Below are 23,373 nucleotides of genomic sequence, written 5' to 3'. Positions count from 1 at the left end.
GATTTTATTAAAATGAAAAAGAAAAAGTGGAACAAATATCATGGCTTAATGCAGACAAAACAGAATTCCAGACAATACATATAAATGTGATTATTGTCCTTGGTCATCCCATCGACAAAGGCAGCTTTAATTCAATCAAGATTTAGTACTTGAGAGACAAATGGGGTGAGTTTAGAGTTAATTGCACACATTTCACTTCAATTCAGGAGCACGGCTGTTTTTCTTCGATCTTTTTAAAGATGCTTATTTTACGTTTTTTTTCTGTTGTGCTGGGTCAGTAGCTTTAATCACAGTGAGAGCTTGATCCTTGTTTGTGGATTGCAGGGCTCAGCGGCTCTTTGCATGAATCTTGAAGGGATGCGGAGTGCGTGTAGCTCCAGTTATTCCTTCAGTTCTCAGCTCAGCACCATCCGGAGTGGAGAAGCAGAACCTCTGAAACAAAGTGACAAAGAACAAGAAAAGCTCCATCCTCGCCAGGCCCTCGCCGAGACACGCTCGCTTCCCTGTGGAGTCAACAACACAACATGGCTGTGAACGAATCATTAAGCAGCATCAATTATGAATGCTGCTGCTTGAGGAGTCGTTCACAGTCACCTTTCCTCCATGAACAGTCGTGAACCTAATTAGTGATCCGAGTTACCTGCAGAGAAAGGCAGAAATGCATCCCTCCTCACAAACTTTCCCTCAGCATCCAGGAAGTGTTGGGGGTTAAAGGTTTGAGGGGTTTCCCACTCGTTCTTGTCAAATAGCACAGAGGTCAGGTTCGGCATCACAGACGTCCCCTGCACACAAACACACACAAACTCACCCAAAAACCCGGAGTCAACACGAAGTGATGATGAAAATGTGGTTCTTCCATCACTGTACAGCAGCTTTAGTTTTGAGATTATGGTTTTTGTGGATATACACGTGCGAGAGAAATTCTGAATGATTCTATGGGGAGCTACTGTTTAAAGTAGGGGTGAGCAAGAAATGAGACTACAGATGTACGACTAGAATAGAACAACAAGTATCTAACCTTGATATTGAAATGTGCAATACATATTTTGGGTTTTTTGTTCTGGTTCCTGAACCAAATAAACACATAATGTACACAGAGGTAGATTGCAGATGCACAGATGCACCTTTGGGATGAAGTAACCCCCCAGGTTTGTGTCCTTCGCGGCCATCCGGAGTCCATTCAATGGAACAATGTTTCCCATCCTCTGGATCTCGTGGATGACGGCGTCAGTGTAGGGCATGTTGGGTCTGTCAGCCATGGTGGGCTGCTGGGTCTGTCCAATCACCCGGTCGATCTCCGCCTGGACCTTCTCTACAAAGTCAAACTCGTTGATTTATCATGTGACGTCTGCTTGTCGTGTTTCAGAGAACTCACCCTGGATGTGTTGGTTTTGGATGAGGTAGATCAGTCCCCACTGCAGAGTCTTGGAGGTGGTTTCACTACCAGCCAGAAACAGATCCAGGCAGCACAGAACCAGGTTTTCGTCCTCAAATCCCAACTCGCTGTTCTTGTTGTGCTGTGAGCAGAAAGGAGGCACCGACTTACACTCGCTTTGTTAAGACATTTGTTCTCGTTTCAACAATACTCTCCGCCTGAACACCTTCTCTTCTATGAGGAAGTTGTCGATGTAATCCCGCGGGTTGCTGGGGTCCAGATCCAACTTGTGTCTCTCAATCTCCGTCCTGATAGAAGCCTCCAAAGACTTGGAGCTGCTGAAGATGCCATTGTGAGGTCCAGGCAGGTGTTTCATCAGTGTAGGGAAGGCATCATACAGCTGTTAGCAGACAAGACAATGAGCTTGTTTAACGATGGTCTACTTTTGATGGTCGACTACTGCATTGTTTAATTTTGCTTTATTTCCTTCTTCTGATTGACACACCAACACAAGCACATCCCTTAGTTTGATAAAAAAAAATCAGCTTTTTTTCCACATTAGGTGCAGTTTGTAAAGTGACGTTGGGGCCAATTCACTTTGTCATCCAGTCTGCTCCGAGTTTGCTCCCATAGTTATATTTTTCTTTGAAAAAGACAAAGCAAAATAAGTAATAGAGTGACATGTACTGTACCTAACTATCTTCTGTACTGGTTTATTAAGTGCAGGGTTTTGGCCACTGGAGTAGATCCCAGTGAAGAAAATGGGTAAGCAAGGTGCACCATCCTCACCACCCCTCATGGGGAAAACTCAAGCACTCACATCCACAAGTATGGACAATTTAGGCAATTTTACATATACACAGTGAGAACATAATAATAATAATACCAATGATAAGAAGAATGTCAATGATAACGATCAATAATAAGAATATTATTGACAATTATTAAACTAAAATATAAAATAGATTTCTCGACAATAAGAATAAAACAGCTCAGCTCAACATCTGGATCTATATTGATATTTTCAAGAAGCAGGTGAAGCCTTTAATTTATATTTTTGAATTTATGAAGGCTTATGGTTTACTAGAGGATTTTATGTGAATCTGTGTGTTCTGTTGTTTATTTTTCTTATTCATTGTATTTTAATGTATTCAACATGTATTTTATTTTTATTGGTGCTTTATGAATAGCAGATGACTTACTCTGTACTTGGTCTGCTGTTCTCTGTGCAGGTCACAGTGTACTGGCTGATGTGTACTGACACAGAGGAGAAGGACTACCTTTGTGCCACACAGTGCTGAACCGACTGTGAACTCTGCTATTTTACTCTCTGTAATGCAATAGCCAATTTGCACCTGTATGTCTCTTTGTTTTATTTATCCCTATTTGTTCCATTGAGGTTACTAATCTTTAATTTCTTTTTAATTTCTCTTTAAAATCTGTAATCTTACACAAATATGCTGAAATGTACACGTATTCACTCATACATTTGCACCTAATAGCTACCAAACACTCTAGCAGCCACGCATAAAGCAACTTTATGCACATGCAGGGTTGTGATTTTACTGGAGAGAACATTTATTTGTATTGCAAATGCATTTGAAATTTAGCTTCCAACAGCTTCAGACTATGATTTCTACTTGCACCAAAGTCCCGCCTCTTGCTGCTTTTTGCTATATTGATTGGACTGAGGACAGCTAGAGTTACTTACAAGTACATCCTGATTTGGGAACATTATTTCTAATTGCTACAATTTTAACAAAACATTGATTTTTAATGTTTGAATAGGCATTCAGAAGTAACAGTGTATCTGAGCTGTGCTTTGCAGCTTACCAAAGCCCATATGGAGCCTTCCAGGTAGGCCATCTCAGTCAGATTCTCCAGCATTCTCTGGAAGTTGTAGTCGCTGTAGTGGAACCGTCTCCCGAACACTATCTGGCAGATGATGTTGGCCACAGCGTTGTTCAATAGCGGGACGGGGTCAAATGACTCACCTGAGCAGAGTAAAGGCCTTCGGTCACAGCATAGCGGTGGGAAGATTTCACATAAATTTCTTTACATTTTGATCTATTTTCTGCAGATAACCTTCCTCCTTTGTCATTGCCTCTTGCAGGCGTCGACTCTCATCACAGATGCTTTGCTCCATGGAGCTTTTGGCCAGTCCGAAGGTGCGTAACATGGCCATGGCGAAACGTCGCTGTCTCCTCCACACCTTCCCATTGCTGAAGAAAAGCCCAGCTGATGCATATTGAAAGCAAACATCACTCATAGTGCTAAAGGCAGGAGCTTGTTCTCACGACTGATCATGCTTGTGTTGTACATTAGCCTTGGTCACCTGAGTTCCCCGAATAAATCCTGGTCACCATGGGACTGTATGGCCGGTCCACAAAGTTCTCGGCCTGTGTGACTATGGCTTCTTTCACCATCTTCCACCCAGACACAAACACTGTTTTGTGTCGTCCCAGACGTATGCAGAACACATTCCCATAAACATCAGCAAGCTGAGGGTGCAAAAGCAGACAATACATGGCCTGTTGTCTCCCGTGTGACTGAAATAAGACCTGCATTCAATACAATGCACTATTAAAACTGGAATTCTACAGATTTGAGGCATACACTTAGACTGTAAATAGTAAACAGGGACATTTTTATCTGATAAACACTATTAGGCCCTATTCTATCTTACATGAAGATGTGACTATAAACTGAAATAGACATTTTAAAGTTAAATAGCTACTCACTGTTGCATACGGCGGACATGCACTGATGATGCCTGTTTACCTTGGTGAGATAAATGTGAGGCTGCTCAGATTCTATGTTGAAGATGTTTCCCAAAATAGGGAGTGCTGGTGGTCCCGGAGGAAAGTGTGGAGGATCCTTTCTGAGAAGAAAACATATTGAGAGTAGACCAGCAAGAATCAAAAGTAGGATCCCTCTCAGGTTCATCCACAGAAACAAATCCCAGTGCCACATTGTGTAGCAGAGTAGGAGAGAAGGAAAACAAAGAAATGAGCAGGACCATCATCCATCCTCCAGTTAGAGATGGGCTGGCACTCTGCTGACTCACATGGTAGACATGTAAAAAGAAGCTGTGTGTGTGTGTGTGTGTGTGTGTGTGTGTGTGTGTGTGTGTGTGTGTGTGTGTGTGTGTGTGTGTGTGTGTGTGTGTGTGCGTGCGTGCGTGCCTGTCTGTCTGTCTGTCTGTCTGTCTGTCTGTCTGTCTGTCTGTGTGTGTGTGTGTGTGTGTGTGTGTGTGTGTGTGTGTGTGTGTGTGTGTGTGTGTGTGTGTGTGTGTGTGTGTGTGTGTGTGTGTGTGTGTGTGTGTGTGTGTGTGTGTGTGTGTGTGTGTTTTCTCCAGCTAATACAGCTTCCCCAAAAGACGCATTTGAGGTTAAAATAAATCTGGTTACTCCGAAATAAAATTGGTAAAACAAGCAGCAAATTGGACTGCATCGACAGAAATTTAAAACCGGCAAGCAAACATAAGAGTTGAGTAAGCTGTCACAGGACAGCATTCCAGATTTCTCTACCTCTGAGTCTCAGTGCCTCTGGATGAAGAAGCTGCACCTCGGCCTTGTGTCTACACATGCATAAGGGAAAGAGGTAAACTGTTTTTGACTTGGTTGTTATTGTCCTGTGTGACATTCTGCTATTGCCCTGTGCTACCAAGGTGATTTTATGGAGTCATTAAATATTCCATTATATTAATTTATATTGTATTATAATCCAAATACCTTGGTTAAAGGCTGCAGGCTATTTTATTTACATAGTAGTATACCTTTAACCTATAACCTATATCTCGGACCTATTGTATGATGGGTTTGAAAAACAAAACAAACTCAGGTTTCTGTTGCAGTTCAACAAATTGTTTATTAGATATTCAGCATGTTCCCATAGCTTGTTTACTATCTTGGCTCAGAGTGGACAACTTGTGTCTACATGGAAAAATATAACACAACTGTATGATTCCAGATGCATATTATGGCTCTGCTTGGTTCATATGGAAGGCTGTTTGGTTAGATGTTCTGTCATTCAGCGAATCTTGGCGTGAACTTTGAAGGGGTGAGGTACACGTGTGCTTCCAGACACCCCTTCTGTACTCAGTTCGACTCCCTCAGGAACACTGAAAGAGAAACTCTGCAGCAATCCCACCAAAAACAGGAACAGCTCCATCTTGGCGAGGCCCTCTCCAAGACACACCCGTTTCCCTGAAAGAGCCACAAATACACAAACACACTCAGGTTTAAGAGATAGTGATCACAATGCAGACACCTCACAGACAGAGTTGGAAATGATAAAAATAAATCAAATGTTCTTTACTTCAAATGTGAGCATCATATTTTAGAGTAACCAAACATACTGTACAGGCCCAGCAATATAAATGTATACAAATATTTTCAAGGAACTATGAAGTATGCATTTAATCGGCAATTATTTGACTGGCAGGTTACGCAGAATAATGTTTCTTTGTTACATTATATGAGGGGAGATATTTTAATATGCTCAGAAACAAGGAAACAATGTCAAAGCAACCAACAAAATTCCAATATACTCCATTTTTCTCTCCAGAGAAACCCAGGAGGTTATTGTGATATAGCAAGGTTTGGTAGTTTATATCACATTGGAAAATCAGTGAGGGATATTGTGTTATAACTGTTTTCACTTTAACTGTGAAATAGGGAATGAGGAGATATTTATATTTAAATAAAGGGAGTAAAAGTTAAATGTTGTTGAGGAATATTTAAAGACAGATACCTGAAAATACAGAAAGAAAGTACAAATACTGATTTGCTTGCCACCTGTAGTCCTGCTTTCAGTGTGAGTGTGGTGTTGAAGCACTGTACCTGCAGAGAAAGGCAGAAATGCTTCTCGCTTCACAAACTTTCCCTCAGCATCCAGGAAGTGCCCGGGGTTAAAGGAGTCTGGAGTCTCCCATTCAGTCTCATCAAACAACACCGAGGTCAGCATGGGCATCAAGGATGTACCCTGAAAAAAAACAAAAAAAACACATGATGACAACAGGGAACTACCACATCCAACTAAACACCCCTACTTCAAATAGCTGAACACTGAAGGGACCTGTGGTATGTTGTAGCCGCCCAGCGTGGTGTCCTGAGCTGCTTTCCTCATCCCATTCAAAGGAACAATGTTTCCTAGTCTCTGGATCTCGTGGATGACCGCGTCAGTGTAGGGCATGTTGGGTCTGTCCGCCATGGTGGGCTGTCTGGTCTGGCCGATCACTGCATCTATCTCCTCCTGGACTTTCTCTGAAGAGAGTTATAGGATTTTCTCAAAAGGGAGAGCAACTTCCCTTTTGTGTTTAAAATCTCATTCAAATTCCAAATTAATTGTTTTGTGTTTCTTATGGGACATATGACTAAATTATGATAGAATTTCCTGTTAAACCGGTGGTGCCCCATTTTTTTCTTATGCACATCAGATTCTATTTGTAGTAAAATAATGAATAATTATCTTTAACCAATTGTTATCACTAGCCAAACTGCCAAGACCCAACATTACTGCTGAACATATGAGGTAATAAATCATTACAAGAATGAATAATGAACTTTGGTACAAAGATAATCTTGAACACTGAAGAGTGTTAAAGGATTTTCTCAAAACTGAGAGCTACTTCATGGGTACAGAGTTGTTACAACGTCACACACTTGAACGAATAAAATTGAACCAAAGAAACAGAAAGTGTTTAAAATGTCATTCAAATTTCAAATTAATTGTTCAGTGTTTCTTATGGGACATTGACCAAATATGGCCATAATTTCCTGTTAAACAGGTGGTGCCCCATAATCTGATGCACATCAAATTCCATTTATAATCAAATAAATCTGAGCTATCTTTGATTATTATTAATCTTTATCAATAGCCAAAACCCAAGATTACTGCTGAACCATATGAGGTAAGAAATCTTTACAAGAATGAATAATGAACTTTGGTATAAAAACAATCTTTGTGGTTTTCCAATGATAAACTGATATTTTCTCTCTATCATGGCATTAAAAGTTCAGTGTGAAGAGTAACTGCCCTCAGCACCTTTCAGTCTGCACTCAGGAGAGTCGGTTCCTGCTACACTTTTCTTTCTGAGCACTGGAGTTATTTTGTTCACACTACAGAGATTGTTACTCTCTGACATGCCACCCACCCTGGACATCAGGGTTTCTGATGAGGTAAACCAAAGCCCACAGCAAAGTAGTGGAGGTCGTTTCTGTTCCAGCAATGAAGAGATCCAGAGAGCACAGAACCAGGTTGGTTTCATAAAAACCCTGGTCCAACTCTTTGTGCTATAAAGAAGATACAGAGTGGACACATTAGATGATTAGTAAACAAACTGGCAGCTTGAAGGAAAACATATGTCGAGTTCAAAGACGTTGTAATCATACATTCTTCATCTCAATGAGGAAAGCGTCAATGTAGTCTCGGGGATTGTTGTGGTCCAGGTCCTGCTTGTGCCGCTTCACTTCCTCATTAACAAATTTTATCACATTTTCGTAGTGGCTGAACATTCTGTTGTGAGGACCTGGCAGGTGTTTCATTAGTCCAGGCAATGAATCATAGAGCTGCCGGAATGAAATGAAAATGATGAGAGAAGCATTTGAATGTCACTAAATTCCTGTGTCATTGTGAACATACCAGACCCCAGATGGTTCCCTCAAGCTGAAGTGCCTCAGACAAATACTTCAGCATGAGCTGGAAGTTGTGGTCACAGTAGTCAAACCTTTTCCCCATCACCAGCTGGCAAACAATGTTGGATACAGCGTTGGTAAAGAGGCCTGCTGGTGTGAAAAGACCACCTAAAGGAGAAGAAACCACTGTTTGAGAAACCTTGTACTGCTTGTAAAGGAGTATGAGCTGATCAATGTAAAACACCTTTCTCCTTCTCCATCTCTTCCCGCAGGAACCGCAGCTCCTCACAGATGCTCTGCTCCATCGTGTTTTTGCCCAGGCCGAAGGAGCGCAGGGTGGACAAGGCAAAGCGTCGTTGTCTCTTCCAATTCTCACCATTGCTTACGAACAGACCATCTAGACAGAAAGCATGAAGGGTTTAATAGCTGAAGACCACAATTTTCTGTGTGCAGCAGGAGAAGGAACGTGGAGATTTTCACACCTGATCTTCCGTTGTAAAGCCTGTCAGCCACAGCGCTGTGCGGCCGGTCAGCAAAGTTCTCTGCTTGGGACACGATGGCTTCCTTCACCATCTTGTACCCGCACACAAACACCACCTTTTCGCTACCAAGACGGACACTGAAGACATTCCCATACTCCTTGGCCAACTGTGGACAATATGACATAAACAATATCTTGACAAGCACAATGCATTGTAACATAAAGTAGTAAAAGTAAAAGACTTTTATGAGATGTGCTTTTAACATGTTGTGAAACTATTTCCCCAATGTGATTTTGAGGCATTATTGTTCAACCGGAGGGATGATGAGTCTTCACTGAGTCTGATTTATCCTGATTTTTCAATATTTATTGACATTTGTGTAAGTGTGAAAATGCTTTATGAGGTTTATTTTCTAGTGACTGTTGGGACAGTTTGGTCAGCAAGAACCTCTGTTACCACAACACAACTCTAAACACAGCATATATATTAAGCATTAAAAAAAGCTATATAAAAATGTTATCACAAGATATAACAAAGATTACTGTAAAGCACAGTATGATATGATTGATATTGATGGCACTGATAGGGTGCTAGAGGGAAGGTTTTAGGGATTGGATGTTTAATTAATTAGAATAGATTGCTTCTATGGGGTATATTGCTGGATGAGAAAGTTGCTTCGTCCAATTCATTTTTACACTGCAAAAATAGACTACTGTTTTATTCTCATTATTATTCTCATTATTTTTAGTAGTAGTTGTAGTATTGATTGGTTAATAATATTTTATATTATATGTAATATTGTTTTTTTTACTTTTTATCATATTATTATTATTATTAGTAGTGGTACTAGCATTATTGTTTCATTGTCTTTTAATTAAAAAAAATCAAATTAATTAAATACATAATTTCAGATCTGTCAATGACAGAGCAAAGAACATTTTTTTTATTATGTCTGATAGGGCAGAGCTTTGATGGTGGGTGTACTGATTACACTGGAATGATGAAGATGTTGAAGAGAACAACAGAACCATGAGGACATGTTCATTATGATATCACCACTTGCTCATATATATGAACAGAGTCTCAGTCACTAGTTTAAATAAAGAGAGTCCAGCAGCAGCGTTCATTTAACCACTGGACAGAATAACAGCATTCAACCTTAAACATGTTATTGTGAAAATTAAACCCACACGTACCTTGGTAAAGTAATCGTGTGGATGTTTGCTGTCCACACTCAGTGTGTTCCCCACAACGGGGAGAGCCAGAGGTCCTGGGGGGAAGTTCGGTGGCTTCTTGTTTTTCAGATAATCTGCGATCAGCAGGAAAAGCACAACAAACAGCAGCAGGCTCTTCAGGTCGAAACTCAGCAGGATGTCAGAAAGCCACATGGTTGAAGGAAGACAAATGAAGAGAGAGACTGCAGCTGTTCGTGTTTCCTTCTTGCTCAACGTGACTTTTCTGCAGCAGGTTGACTTTTAATTCTTACCCTTTATAGTCCAGACAGAGTCCACATCTGCACACAAGTGTTTACGTAACTGGGATCAAGCCACACCTCCTTTATTCCCTTTATTCCCTTTAGTCCGGTTACTCCGGTTACTCCCACACTCCAACAACAAGGCGACTGTACATGTTCGGTGTCTGCTCAGAAACCAATGCTTTGGGTTTTAGCTTTTTTTTTTCCTCCAAAAATCTGTTTATACAGTAAAATGATTGCTTAACTTATTACTGAAAATCAGTACTCAGTTATTGCCATTGATAATAGTAACTGATTTAAATACTAAACTAGCTACTTTTTCAGTTAATTAAAATTAATCTGTTAGTTATAGTAATTATTTACAGCTTTAACAGCCATCCATTATTACCTTGTAGTAAGTAGCAGTGTATGTTCTTTAATATTTCAATTAGCAATTTCAAATGGCTAGTAAATAAATCCTGTACTATTCAAAGCAATAACTGGTAATTATGACGTCAAGTAATTTTCAAAAACAAGTGAAAGAAATAATTCCTTTGCTATTTAAAGTTACTGCTTCAAAATAAAATAGGAGTTACTTTACTTGCAGCTGAAATGTAATACTTAATTAGACTTATGCAGTATCACGTTACTGCTGTATATAGTAATTTATATATCCATGGGTATTGAAAAAACTACAGTATATGCTACAGTTGAAGTGGCTCGTTGCTGCTTTAAAAAGTAAACTAGTTACTCATTACTGAATGAAAAACACAAGTAGTTACTTGGCAAAGTCTTTTGCTCCTTAAGCTTCACTCATAGCTGCAGCATTATATTGTCATTACTCATCCATGGTGCTGTCAGCACTGTGGGGGTCAGTCGATGTCTCTTAACACTTAAGCTGAGTTAATGGTATTTCAGTTTGCTGAAATTAAAATAAAAGTTGTGTGATCTGCTCATGGAGGATCGCAGCGAAACCTATTGTGCTGCAACTGTTAATAGAATGAGGCCCGATATGCACAACGCATTATCTGTGTGTCTGCGTAGGCAGGCCTGCTGGCAACAAAAGCCATTGCTCAGCACTTTGACGACCCACGACCAGGTGTGTTACAGGATGCACCAACCCAATTTTTTCATTGACCATTAAAATGATTACATGCTTATTGTGTAAACCAAAGTAAACCAATGATGAATGGAGACAAAAAGCTCTCACCTCTGCATCTGCGTGCAGCAGCAACATAGCTAAACCACATTCATTTAGAAAAATTGACAATAACAACAACAATTGTGCTCACATGTTTTATAACTACATACAGGATGGTGAAAAAATTATATGTCATGGTGACCGGAGAGAATTATTTCTACTCAGATTACATGAATGGGTTTTTTTCTAATTATTATTATTATAAGCTCTCCTTGGTTTAGAGCGAAGGGTGTTTGGATAGATGTTCTGTCATTCAGTGAATCTTGGCGTGAACCTTGAAGGGGTGAGGTACACGTGTGAATCCAGACACCCCTTCTGTACTCAGTTCGACTCCCTCAGGAACACTGAAAGAGAAACTCTGCAGCAATCCCACCAAAAACAGGAACAGCTCCATCTTGGCGAGGCCCTCTCCAAGACACACCCGTTTCCCTGAAAGAGCCACAAATACACAAACACACTCAGGTTTAAGAGATAGTGATCACTATGCAGACACCTCACAGACAGAGTTGGAAATGATAAAAATAAATAAATAAATAAAACGTTCTTTACTTCAATTGTGAGCATTATATTTTAGAGTGACCAAACATACTGTACAGGCCCAGCAATATGAATTTACACAAATATTTTCTAGGAACTATGAAGTATGTATTTAATCTGCAATTATTTGACTGGCAGGTTCCACAGAATAATATGTTTCTTTGTTGCATGTGATATGAAGGGAGATATTTTACTACGCTCATAAACAAGGAAACAATGTCAAAGCAACCCACAAAATTCCAATATACTCCATTTTTCTCGTCAGAGAAACTGAGTAAGATATTGTGATATAGCAAGGTTTGGTAGTTTATATCATGTTGAGGGATATTGTGTTATAGCTGTTTTAACTGTAACTGTGTAATAGGGAATTATGAGATGTTTGTATTCAAATATAGGGAGTTAAAGTAAAATGCTGTCTGAGGAATATTTAAGGACAGATACATGAAAATACAGAAAGAAAGTACAAATACTTATTTGCTTGCCACCTGTAGTCCTGCTTTCAGTGTGAGTGTGGTGTTGAAGCGCTGTACCTGCAGAGAAAGGCAGAAATGCTTCTCGCTTCACAAACTTTCCTTCAGCATCCAGGAAGTGCCCGGGGTTAAAGGAGTCTGGAGTCTCCCATTCAGTCTCATCAAACATCACCGAGGTCAACATGGGCATCAAGGATGTACCCTGAAAAAAGAAAAAAAAAACACATGATGACAACAGGGAACTACCACATCCAACTAAACACCTCAACTTCAAATAGCTGAACACTGAAGGGACCTTTGGTATGTAGTAGCCGCCCAGCATGGTGTCCTGAGCTGCTTTCCTCATCCCATTCAAAGGAACAATGTTTCCTAGTCTCTGGATCTCATGGATGACCGCGTCAGTGTAGGGCATGTTTGGTCTGTCCGCCATGGTGGGCTGTCTGGTCTGGCCGATCACTGCATCTATCTCCTCCTGGACTTTCTCTGAAGAGGGTTAAAGGATTTTCTCAAAACTGAGAGTTACTTCATGGGTACAGAGTTGTTACAATGTTACACACACTTGAACGAATAAAACTGAACCAAAGAAACAGAAAGTGTTTAAAATGTCATTCAAATTCCAAAGTAATTGTTCAGTGTTTCTTATGGGACAAATGACCAAATTTGGCTGTAATTTCCTGTTAAACAGGTGGTGCCCCATAATCTGATGCACATCAGATTCCATTTGTAGTAAAATAAATAATAAATATCTTTGATAATTATTAAATTTGATCAATAGCCAAAACCCAACATTACTGCTGAACCATATGAGGTAAGAAATCTTTACAAGAATGAATAATGAACTTTTGTATAAAGATAATCTTTGTGGTTTTCCAATGATAAACTGATATTTTCTCTCTATCATGACATTCAAAGCTCAGTGTGAAGAATAACTGGCCTCAGCACCTTTCAGTCTGCACTCAGGAGAGTTGGTTCCTGCTACACTTTTCTTTCTGAGCACTGGAGTTATTTTGTTCACACTACAGAGATTGTTACTCTCTGACATGCCACCCACCCTGGACATCAGGGTTTCTGATGAGGTAAACCAAAGCCCACAGCAAAGTAGTGGAGGTCGTTTCTGTTCCAGCCAGGAAGAGATCCAGAGAGCACAGAACCAGGTTGGTTTCATAAAAACCCTGGTCCGACTCTTTGTGCTATAAAGAAGATACAGAGTGGACACATTAGATGATTAGTGACCAAACTGGCAGCTTGAAGGAAAACAAATGTCGAGTTCAAAGACGTTGTAATCATACATTCTTCATCTCAATGAGGAAAGCATCAATGTAGTCTCGGGGATTGTTGTGGTCCAGGTCCTGCTTGTGCCGCTTCACTTCCTCATTAACAAATTTGATCACATTTTCGTAGTGGCTGAACATTCTGTTGTGAGGACCTGGCAGGTGTTTCATTAGTCCAGGTATTGATTCATAGAGCTGCCGGAATGAAATAAAAATGATGAGAGAAGTATTTGAATGTCACTAAACTCCAGTGACATTGTGAACATACCAGACCCCAGATGGTTCCCTCAAGCTGAAGTGCCTCAGACAAATACTTCAGCATGAGCTGGAAGTTGTGGTCACAGTAGTCAAACCTTTTCCCCATCACCAGCTGGCAAACAATGTTGGATACAGCGTTGTTAAAGAGGCCTGCTGGTGTGAAAAGACCACCTAAAGGAGAAGAAACCACTGTTTGAGAAACCTGAGAGGATTCTCCTGCTTGTACAGGAGTATGAGCTGATCAATGTAAAACACCTTTCTCCTTCTCCATCTCTTCCCGCAGGAACTGCAGCTCCTCACAGATGCTCTGCTCCATCGTGTTTTTGCCCAGGCCGAAGGAGCGCAGGGTGGACAAGGCAAAGCGTCGTTGTCTCTTCCATTTCTCACCATTGCTCGCGAACAGACCATCTAGACAGAAAGCATGAAGGGTTTAATCGCTGAAGACCATGATTTTCTGTGCGCAGCAGGAGAAGGAATGTGGAGATTTTCATACCTGAGTTTCCGTTGTAAAGCCTGTCAGCCACAGCGCTACGCGGCCGGTCAACAAAGTTCTCTGCTTGGGACACGATGGCTTCCTTCACCATCTTGTACCCGCACACAAACACCACCTTTTCACTACCAAGACGGACACTGAAGACATTCCCATACTCCTTGGCCAACTGTGGGCAATATGACATAAACAATATCTTGACAAGCACAATGCATTGTAACATAAAGTAGTAAAAGTAAAACAATTTAATGAGATGTGCTTTAAACATGTTGTGAAACTATTGCCTGAATGTGATTTTCAGGCATAATTGTTCCACCGGAGGGATGATGAGTCTTCACTGAGTCTGATTGATCCTGATTTTTCAATATTTATTGACATTTGTGTAAGTGTGAAAATGCTTTTTGAGGTTAATTTTCTAGTGACTGTTGGGACAGTTTGCTAAACAACTCTGAATAGAAATAGTATAAACTGTGTGAAAAGATTAAACACAGCATATATATTAAGCATTATAAAAAGCTATATAAAGATGTTATCACAAGATATAACAAAGATTACTGTAAAGCACAGTACGATATGATTGATATTGATGGCACTGATAGGGTGCTAGAGGGAAGGTGTTAGGGAATGGATGTTTAATTAATTAGACTAGATCGTTTCTATGGGGTATATTGCTGGATGAGAAAGTTGCTTCTTCCAACTCATTTTTAGACTGCATATATACACTACTGTTTATTATTATTATTATTATTATTATTCGTAGTAGTAGTAGTAGTAGTAGTAGTAGTAGTAGTATTGATTGGTTTATTATATATTACATGTAATAATATTTATTTATTTGTTTTGCTTTTTATCATATTATTATTATTAGTAGTAGTGGTACTAGCATTATTGTTTCATTGTCTTTTAATTAAAAGTAATCTAATTAATTAAATAAATAATCTCAGATCTGTCAATGACAGAGCAAATAACTTTTTTTTTTATTATGTCTGATAGGGCAGAGCTTTGATGGTGGGTGTACTGATTACATTGGAATGATGAAGATGTTGAAGAGAACAACAGAACCATGAGGACATGTTCATTATGATATCACCACTTGCTCATATATATGAACAGAGTCTCAGTCACTAGTTTAAATAAAGAGAGTCCAGCAGCAGCGTTCATTTAACCACTGGACAGAATAACAGCATTCAACCTTAAACATGTTATTGTGAAAATTAAACCCACACGTACCTTGGTAAAGTAAACGTATGGATGTTTGCTGTCCACACTCAGTGTGTTCCCCACAACGGGGAGAGCCAGAGGTCCTGGGGGGAAGTTCGGTGGCTTCTTGTTTTTCAGATAATCTGCGATCAGCAGGAAAAGCACAACAAACAGCAGCAGGCTCTTCAGGTCGAAACTCAGCAGGATGTCAGAAAGCCACATGGTTGAAGGAAGACAAATGAAGAGAGAGACTGCAGCAGTTCGTGCTTCCTTCTTGCTCAACGTGACTTTTCTGCAGCAGGTTGACTTTTAATTCTTACTCTTTGTAGTCCAGACAGAGTCCACATCTGCACACAGGTGTTTACGTAACTGGGATCAAGCCACACCTCCTTTATTCCTTTTATTCCCTTTAATCCGGTTACTCCGGTTACTCCTGATGCTTCTGATACTGCCACACCCTGACGACAAGGCGACTGCATGTTCGGTATCCCCTCAGAAACCAATGCTCCAGGTTTTATAATATTTTAATCTTTTTTTTATATCTCAAACAAATACAAAATATATGATATTTAACATCATCATCTTCTTATGATTCAGGCTAAACAAAATCTCAAGCTTCAAAGCCATTGACCTTTATACAATAATAGTAAAACAACATGTATCTTACAAATAAGAACATGAAACTTTAGATCACTTAGATTCAGTTTTGAGTCAGTGACAGTTTGACTATCCACTTTACTAAGAACTTAAAATCTAAACTTTATCATATATACACTACATATATAGTCACTAGTCACTGCTTAAAAACAGTTCTGGAGTTACTTTACTAGTTGAACAACAGCACTTGATTGCAGTTATGGCTTAAAATCCTTTTAAATTAGCAAACCATTACTTTATTTGTTATCAGTCTGTTTTTCCAATTATAGTTACTGGTTTACACAGTAAAATGATTGCTTAACTTGTTTTTGAAAATCAGTACTCAATTATTGTCATCAATAATAGTAACTGATTTAAATACTAAATTAGCTACTTTTTCAGTTAATTAAAATTAATCTGTTAGTTATAGTAACTATTTACAGCTTTAACAGCCATCCATTATTACCTTGTAGTAACTAGCAGTGTATGTTATTTAATATTTCAATTAGCAATTTCAAATGGCTAGTAAATAAATCCTGTACTATTCAAAGCAATAACTGGTAATTATGACGTCAAGTAATTTTCAAAAACAAGTGAAAGAAATAATTCCTTTGCTATTTAAAGTTACTGCTTCAAAATAAAATAGGAGTTACTTTACTTGCAGCTGAAATGTAATACTTAATTAGACTTATGCAGTATCAAGTTACTGCAGTATATAGTAATTTATATATCCATAGGTATTGAAAAAACTACAGTATATGCTACAGTTGAAGTGGCTCGTTGCTGCTTTAAAAAGTAAACTAGTTACTCATTACTGAATGAAAAACACAAGTAGTTACTTGGCAAAGTCTTTTGCTCCTTAAGCTTCACTCATAGCTGCAGCATTATATTGTCGTTACTCATTCGTGGTGCTGTCAGCACTGTGGGGGTCAGTCGATGTCTCTTAACACTTAAGCTGAGTTAATGGTATTTCAGTTTGCTGAAATTAAAATAAAAGTTGTGTGATCTGCTCATGGAGGATCGCAGCGAAACCTATTGTGCTGCAACTGTTAATAGAATGAGGCCCGATATGCACAACGCATTATCTGTGTGTCTGCGTAGGCAGGCCTGCTGGCAACAAAAGCCATTGCTCAGCACTTTGACGACCCACGACCAGGTGTGTTACAGGATGCACCAACCCAATTTTTTCATTGACCATTAAAATGATTACATGCTTATTGTGTAAACCAAAGTAAACCAATGATGAATGGAGACAAAAAGCTCTCACCTCTGCATCTGTGTGCAGCAGCAACATAGCTAAACCACATTCATTTTGAAAAATTGACAATAACAACAACAATTGTGCTCACATGTTTTATAACTACATACAGGATGGTGAAAAAATTATATGTCATGGTGACCGGAGAGAATTATTTCTACTCAGATTACATGAATGGGTTTTTTTCTAATTATTATTATTATAAGCTCTCCTTGGTTTAGAGCGAAGGGTGTTTGGATAGATGTTCTGTCATTCAGTGAATCTTGGCGTGAACCTTGAAGGGGTGAGGTACACGTGTGAATCCAGACACCCCTTCTGTACTCAGTTCGACTCCCTCAGGAACACTGAAAGAGAAACTCTGCAGCAATCCCACCAAAAACAGGAACAGCTCCATCTTGGCGAGGCCCTCTCCAAGACACACCCGTTTCCCTGAAAGAGCCACAAATACACAAACACACTCAGGTTTAAGAGATAGTGATCACTATGCAGACACCTCACAGACAGAGTTGGAAATGATAAAAATAAATAAATATATAAAAAGTTCTTAACTTCAATTGTGAGCATTATATTTTAGAGTGACCAAACATACTGTACAGGCCCAGCAATATGAATTTATACAAATATTTTCAAGGAACTATAAAGCATGTATTTAATCTGGAGTTTGACTGGCAGTTTCCACAGAATAATATGTTTCTTTGTTGCATATGATATGAGGGGAGATATTTTACTATGCTCATAAACAAGGAAACAATGTCAAAGCAACCCACAAAATTCCAATATCCTCCATTTTTTTCTCCAGAGAAACCCAGAAGGATATTGTGATATAGCAAGGTTTGGTAGTTTATATCATATTGAGGGATATTGTATTATAGCTGTTTTAACTGTAACTGTGTAATAGGGAATTAGGAGATGTTTGTATTCAAATATAGGGAGTTAAAGTAAAATGCTGTCTGAGGAATATTTAAGGACAGATACATGAAAATACAGAAAGAAAGTACAAATACTTATTTGCTTGCCACCTGTAGTCCTGCTTTCAGTGTGAGTGTGGTGTTGAAGCACTGTACCTGCAGAGAAAGGCAGAAATGCTTCTCGCTTCACAAACTTTCCTTCAGCATCCAGGAAGTGCCCGGGGTTAAAGGAGTCTGGAGTCTCCCATTCAGTCTCATCAAACATCACCGAGGTCAACATGGGCATCAATGATGTACCCTGAAAATAGAAAAAAAACACATGATGACAACAGGGAACTACCACATCCAACTAAACACCCCTACTTCAAATAGCTGAACACTGAAGGGACCTTTGGTATGTAGTAGCCGCCCAGCATGGTGTCCTGAGCCGCTTTCCTCATCGCATTCAAAGGAACAACGTTTCCTAGTCTCTGAATCTCGTGGATGACCGCGTCAGTGTAGGGCATGTTGGGTCTGTCCGCCATGGTGGGCTGTCTGGTCTGGCCGATCACTGCATCTATCTCCTCCTGGACTTTCTCTGAAGAGGGTTAAAGGATTTTCTCAAAACTGAGAGTTACTTCATGGGTACAGAGTTGTTACAATGTTACACACACTTGAACGAATAAAACTGAACCAAAGAAACAGAAAGTGTTTAAAATGTCATTCAAATTCCAAAGTAATTGTTTTGTGTTTCTTATGGGACAAATGACCAAATTTGGCTGTAATTTCATGTTAAACAGGTGGTGCCCCATAATCTGATGCACATCAGATTCCATTTGTAATAAAATAAATAATAAATATCTTTGATAATTATTAAATGTGATCAATAGCCAAAACCCAACATTACTGCTGAACCATATGAGGTAAGAAATCATTAAAAGAATGAATAATGAACTTTGGTACAAAGATAATCTTTGTGGTTTTCCAATGATAAACTGATATTTCCTCTCTGTCATGACATTCAAAGTTCAGTGTGAAGAGTAACTGGCCTCAGCACCTTTCAGTCTGCACTCAGGAGAGTCGGTTCCTGCTACACTTTTCTTTCTGAGCACTGGAGTTATTTTGTTCACACTACAGAGATTGTTACTCTCTGACATGCCACCCACCCTGGACATCAGGGTTTCTGATGAGGTAAACCAAAGCCCACAGCAAAGTAGTGGAGGTCGTTTCTGTTCCAGCCAGGAAGAGATCCAGAGAGCACAGAACCAGGTTGGTTTCATAAAAACCCTGGTCCGACTCTTTGTGCTATAAAGAAGATGCAGAGTGGACACAATAGATGATTAGTAAACAAACTGGCAGCTTAAAGAAAAACAAATGTTGAGTTCAAAGACGTTATAATCATACATTCTTCATCTCAATGAGGAAAGCATCAATGTAGTCTCGGGGATTGTTGTGGTCCAGGTCTTGCTTGTGCCGCTTCACTTCCTCATTAACAAATTTGATCACATTTTCGTAGTGGCTGAACATTCTGTTGTGAGGACCTGGCAGGTGTTTCATTAGTCCAGGTATTGATTCATAGAGCTGCCGGAATGAAATAAAAATGATGAGAGAAGTATTTGAATGTCACTAAACTCCAGTGACATTGTGAACATACCAGACCCCAGATGGTTCCCTCAAGCTGAATGGCCTCAGACATACACTTCAGCATGAGCTGGAAGTTGTGGTCACAGTAGTCAAACCTTTTCCCCATCACCAGCTGGCAAACAATGTTGGATACAGCGTTGGTAAAGAGGCCTGCTGGTGTGAAAAGACCACCTAAAGGAGAAGAAACCACTGTTTGAGAAACCTGAGAGGATTCTCCTGCTTGTACAGGAGTATGAGCTGATCAATGTAAAACACCTTTCTCCTTCTCCATCTCTTCCCGCAGGAACCGCAGCTCCTCACAGATGCTCTGCTCCATCGTGTTTTTGCCCAGGCCGAAGGAGCGCAGGGTGGACAAGGTAAAGCGTCGTTGTCTCTTCCATTTCTCACCATTGCTCGCGAACAGACCATCTATACAGAAAGCATGAAGGGTTTAATCGCTGAAGACCATGATTTTCTGTGTGCAGCAGGAGAAGGAATGTGGAGATTTTCATACCTGAGCTTCCGTTGTAAAGCCTGTCAGCCACAGCGGTGTGCGGCCGGTCAACAAAGTTCTCTGCTTGGGACACGATGGCTTCCTGCACCATCTTGTACCCGCACACAAACACCACCTTTTCGCTACCAAGACGGACACTGAAGACATTCCCATACTCCTTGGCCAACTGTGGGCAATATGACATAAACAATATCTTGACAAGCACAATGCATTGTAACATAAAGTAGTAAAAGTAAAACAATTTAATGAGATGTGCTTTAAACATGTTGTGAAAATATTTCCTGAATGTGATTTTCAGGCATAATTGTTCCACCGGAGGGATGATGACTCTTCACTGAGTCTGATTGATCCTGATTTTTCAATATTTATTGACATTTGTGTAAGTGTGAAAATGCTTTTTGAGGTTAATTTTCTAGTGACTGTTGGGACAGTTTGCTAAACAACTCTGAATAGAAATAGTATAAACTGTGTGAAAAGATTAAACACAGCATATATATTAAGCATTATAAAAAGCTATATAAAGATGTTATCACAAGATATAACAAAGATTACTGTAAAGCACAGTATGATATGATTGATATTGATGGCACTGATAGGGTGCTAGAGGGAAGGTGTTAGGGATTGGATGTTTAATTAATTAGACTAGATCGTTTCTATGGGGTATATTGCTGGATAAGCAAGTTGCTTCTTCCAACTCATTTTTAGACTGCATATATACACTACTGTTTATTATTATTATTATTATTATTATTCGTAGTAGTAGTAGTAGTAGTAGTAGTAGTAGTAGTAGTATTGATTGGTTTATTATATATTACATGTAAGAATATTTATTTATTTGTTTTGCTTTTTATCATATTATTATTATTAGTAGTAGTGGTACTAGCATTATTGTTTCATTGTCTTTTAATAAAAAAAATCTAATTAATTAAATAAATATTCTCAGATCTGTCAATGACAGAGCAAAGAACATTTTTCTTTATTATGTCTGATAGTGCAGAGCTTTGATGGTGGGTGTACTGATTACATTGGAATGATGAAGATGTTGAAGAGAACAACAGAACCATGAGGACATGTTCATTGTGATATCACCACTTGCTCATATATATGAACAGAGTCTCAGTCACTAGTTTAAATAAAGAGAGTCCAGCAGCAGCGTTCATTTAACCACTGGACAGAATAACAGCATTCAACCTTAAACATGTTATTGTGAAAATTAAACCCACACGTACCTTGGTAAAGTAAACGTATGGATGTTTGCGGTCCACACTCAGTGTGTTCCCCACAACGGGGAGAGCCAAAGGTCCTGGGGGGAAGTTCTGTGGCTTCTTGTTTTTCAGATAATCTGCGATCAGCAGGAAAAGCACAACAAACAGCAGCAGGCTCTTCAGGTCGAAACTCAGCAGGATGTCAGAAAGCCACATGATTGAAGGAAGACAAATGAAGAGAGAGACTGCAGCTGTTCGTGTTTCCTTCTTGCTCAACGTGACTTTTCTGCAGCAGGTTGACTTTTAATTCTTACTCTTTGTAGTCCAGACAGAGTCCACATCTGCACACAGGTGTTTACATAACTGGGATCAAGCCACACCTCCTTTTATTCCCTTTACTCCGGTTACTCCTGATGCTCCCACATTCCAATGACAAGGCAACTGTACATGTTCGGTGTCCCCTCAGAAACCAATGCTCCGGGTTTTATCTTTTTTTTCCTCCAAAAATCTGTTTACACAGTAAAATGATTGCTTTAACTTGTTACTGAAAATCAGTACTAAATTATTGCCATTAATAATAGTAACTGATTTAAATACTAAACTAGTTACTTTTTCAGTTACTTAAAATGAATCTGTTATAGTAGCCATTTACTGCTTTAACAGCCATCCATTATTACCTTGTAGTAACTAGCAGTGTATGTGCTTTATTGTTTCAATTAGCAATTTCAAATGACTCGTAAATAAATCCTTAACTATTCAAAGCAATAACTGGTAATTATGATGTCAAGTAATTTTCAAAAACGAGTGAAAAAAATAGATCCTTTGCTATTTAAAGTTACTGCTTCAAAATAAAAGAGGAGTTACCGGGGTACTCTACTTGCAGCCGAAATGTAATACTTAATTAGACCTATGCAGTATCAAGTTACTGCTGTATATAGTAATTTATACATCCATAGATATTGAAAATATACAGTATATGCTACAGTTGAAGTGGCTAGTTGCTGCTTTAAAAAGTAAACTAGTTACTCATTACTGAATGTAAAACGTAAGTAGTTACTTGGTAAAGTCTTTTGCTCCTTAAGCTTCACTCATAGCTGCAGCATTGTGTTTGTTGTGTTTCCTTTATTCCTTTTATTCCCTTTAATCCGGTTTCTCCGGTTACTCCTGATGCTTCTGATACTGCCACACCCTGACGACAAGGCGACTGCATGTTCAGTATCCCCTCAGAAACCAATGCTCCAGGTTTTATAATTTATTTATTATTATTTTTTTAATCTCAAACAAATACAAAATATATGATATTTAACATCATCATCTTCTTATGATTCAGGCTAAACAAAATCTCAAGCTTCAAAGCCATTGACCTTTATACAATAATAGTAAAACAACATGTATCTTACAAATAAGAACATGAAACTTTAGATCACTTAGATTCAGTTTTGAGTCAGTGACAGTTTGACTATCCACTTTACTAAGAACTTAAAATCTAAACTTTATCATATATACACTACAGATATAGTCACTAGTCACTGCTTAAAAACAGTTCTGGAGTTACTTTACTAGTTGAACAACAGCACTTGATTGCAGTTTTGGCTTAAAATCCTTTTAAATTAGCAAACCATTACTTTATTTGTTATCAGTCTGTTTTTCCAATTATAGTTACTGGTTTACACAGTAAAATGATTTCTTAACTTGTTTTTGAAAATCAGCACTCAATTATTGTCATCAATAATAGTAACTGATTTAAATACTAAATTAGCTACTTTTTCAGTTAATTAAAATTAATCTGTTAGTTATAGTAATTATTTACATCTTTAACAGCCATCCATTATTACCTTGTAGTAACTAGCAGTGTATGTGCTTTAATATTTCACT

The 23,373-nt window shown here is 39.0% G+C and overlaps 1 protein-coding gene and 1 pseudogene across 2 annotated transcripts; both read right to left on the bottom strand.

Annotated features, from left to right (window-relative positions):
* Positions 1–327: 327 nt before the first annotated feature.
* Positions 328–9,967, bottom strand: LOC308137538 (annotated as a pseudogene). Its single transcript, XR_013937236.1, has 18 exons — positions 9,692–9,967; positions 8,496–8,661; positions 8,258–8,410; positions 8,021–8,181; positions 7,771–7,947; positions 7,533–7,671; positions 6,220–6,642; positions 5,411–5,583; positions 4,906–4,955; positions 4,157–4,256; positions 3,711–3,876; positions 3,461–3,613; positions 3,209–3,369; positions 1,602–1,775; positions 1,376–1,517; positions 1,125–1,312; positions 641–782; positions 328–503 (listed from the first exon to the last, which is right to left on the bottom strand). The product of XR_013937236.1 is annotated as an uncharacterized misc_RNA (transcript).
* A 1,304-nt stretch (positions 9,968–11,271) lies between these two features.
* Positions 11,272–21,714, bottom strand: LOC308137537 (uncharacterized protein; the record flags this gene model as incomplete). Its single annotated transcript, XM_080506290.1, has 18 exons — positions 11,272–11,578; positions 12,217–12,639; positions 13,208–13,346; positions 13,446–13,622; positions 13,696–13,856; positions 13,941–14,093; positions 14,179–14,344; positions 15,406–15,667; positions 17,279–17,286; positions 17,526–17,698; positions 18,334–18,475; positions 18,567–18,754; positions 19,323–19,461; positions 19,561–19,737; positions 19,811–19,971; positions 20,056–20,208; positions 20,294–20,459; positions 21,523–21,714. 18 exons carry the CDS (start codon positions 21,712–21,714, stop codon positions 11,403–11,405), a joined length of 3,156 nt encoding a protein of 1,051 aa, XP_080362416.1. The 3' UTR covers positions 11,272–11,402.
* Positions 21,715–23,373: the final 1,659 nt, after the last annotated feature.

This window comes from Blennius ocellaris (genome assembly GCF_963422515.1).
Source record: "Blennius ocellaris genome assembly, chromosome: 12".
NCBI lineage: Eukaryota > Metazoa > Chordata > Actinopteri > Blenniiformes > Blenniidae > Blennius > Blennius ocellaris.
The sequence above is the reverse complement of the archived record's forward strand: the minus strand, read 5'-3'. Positions and strand labels throughout refer to the sequence as shown.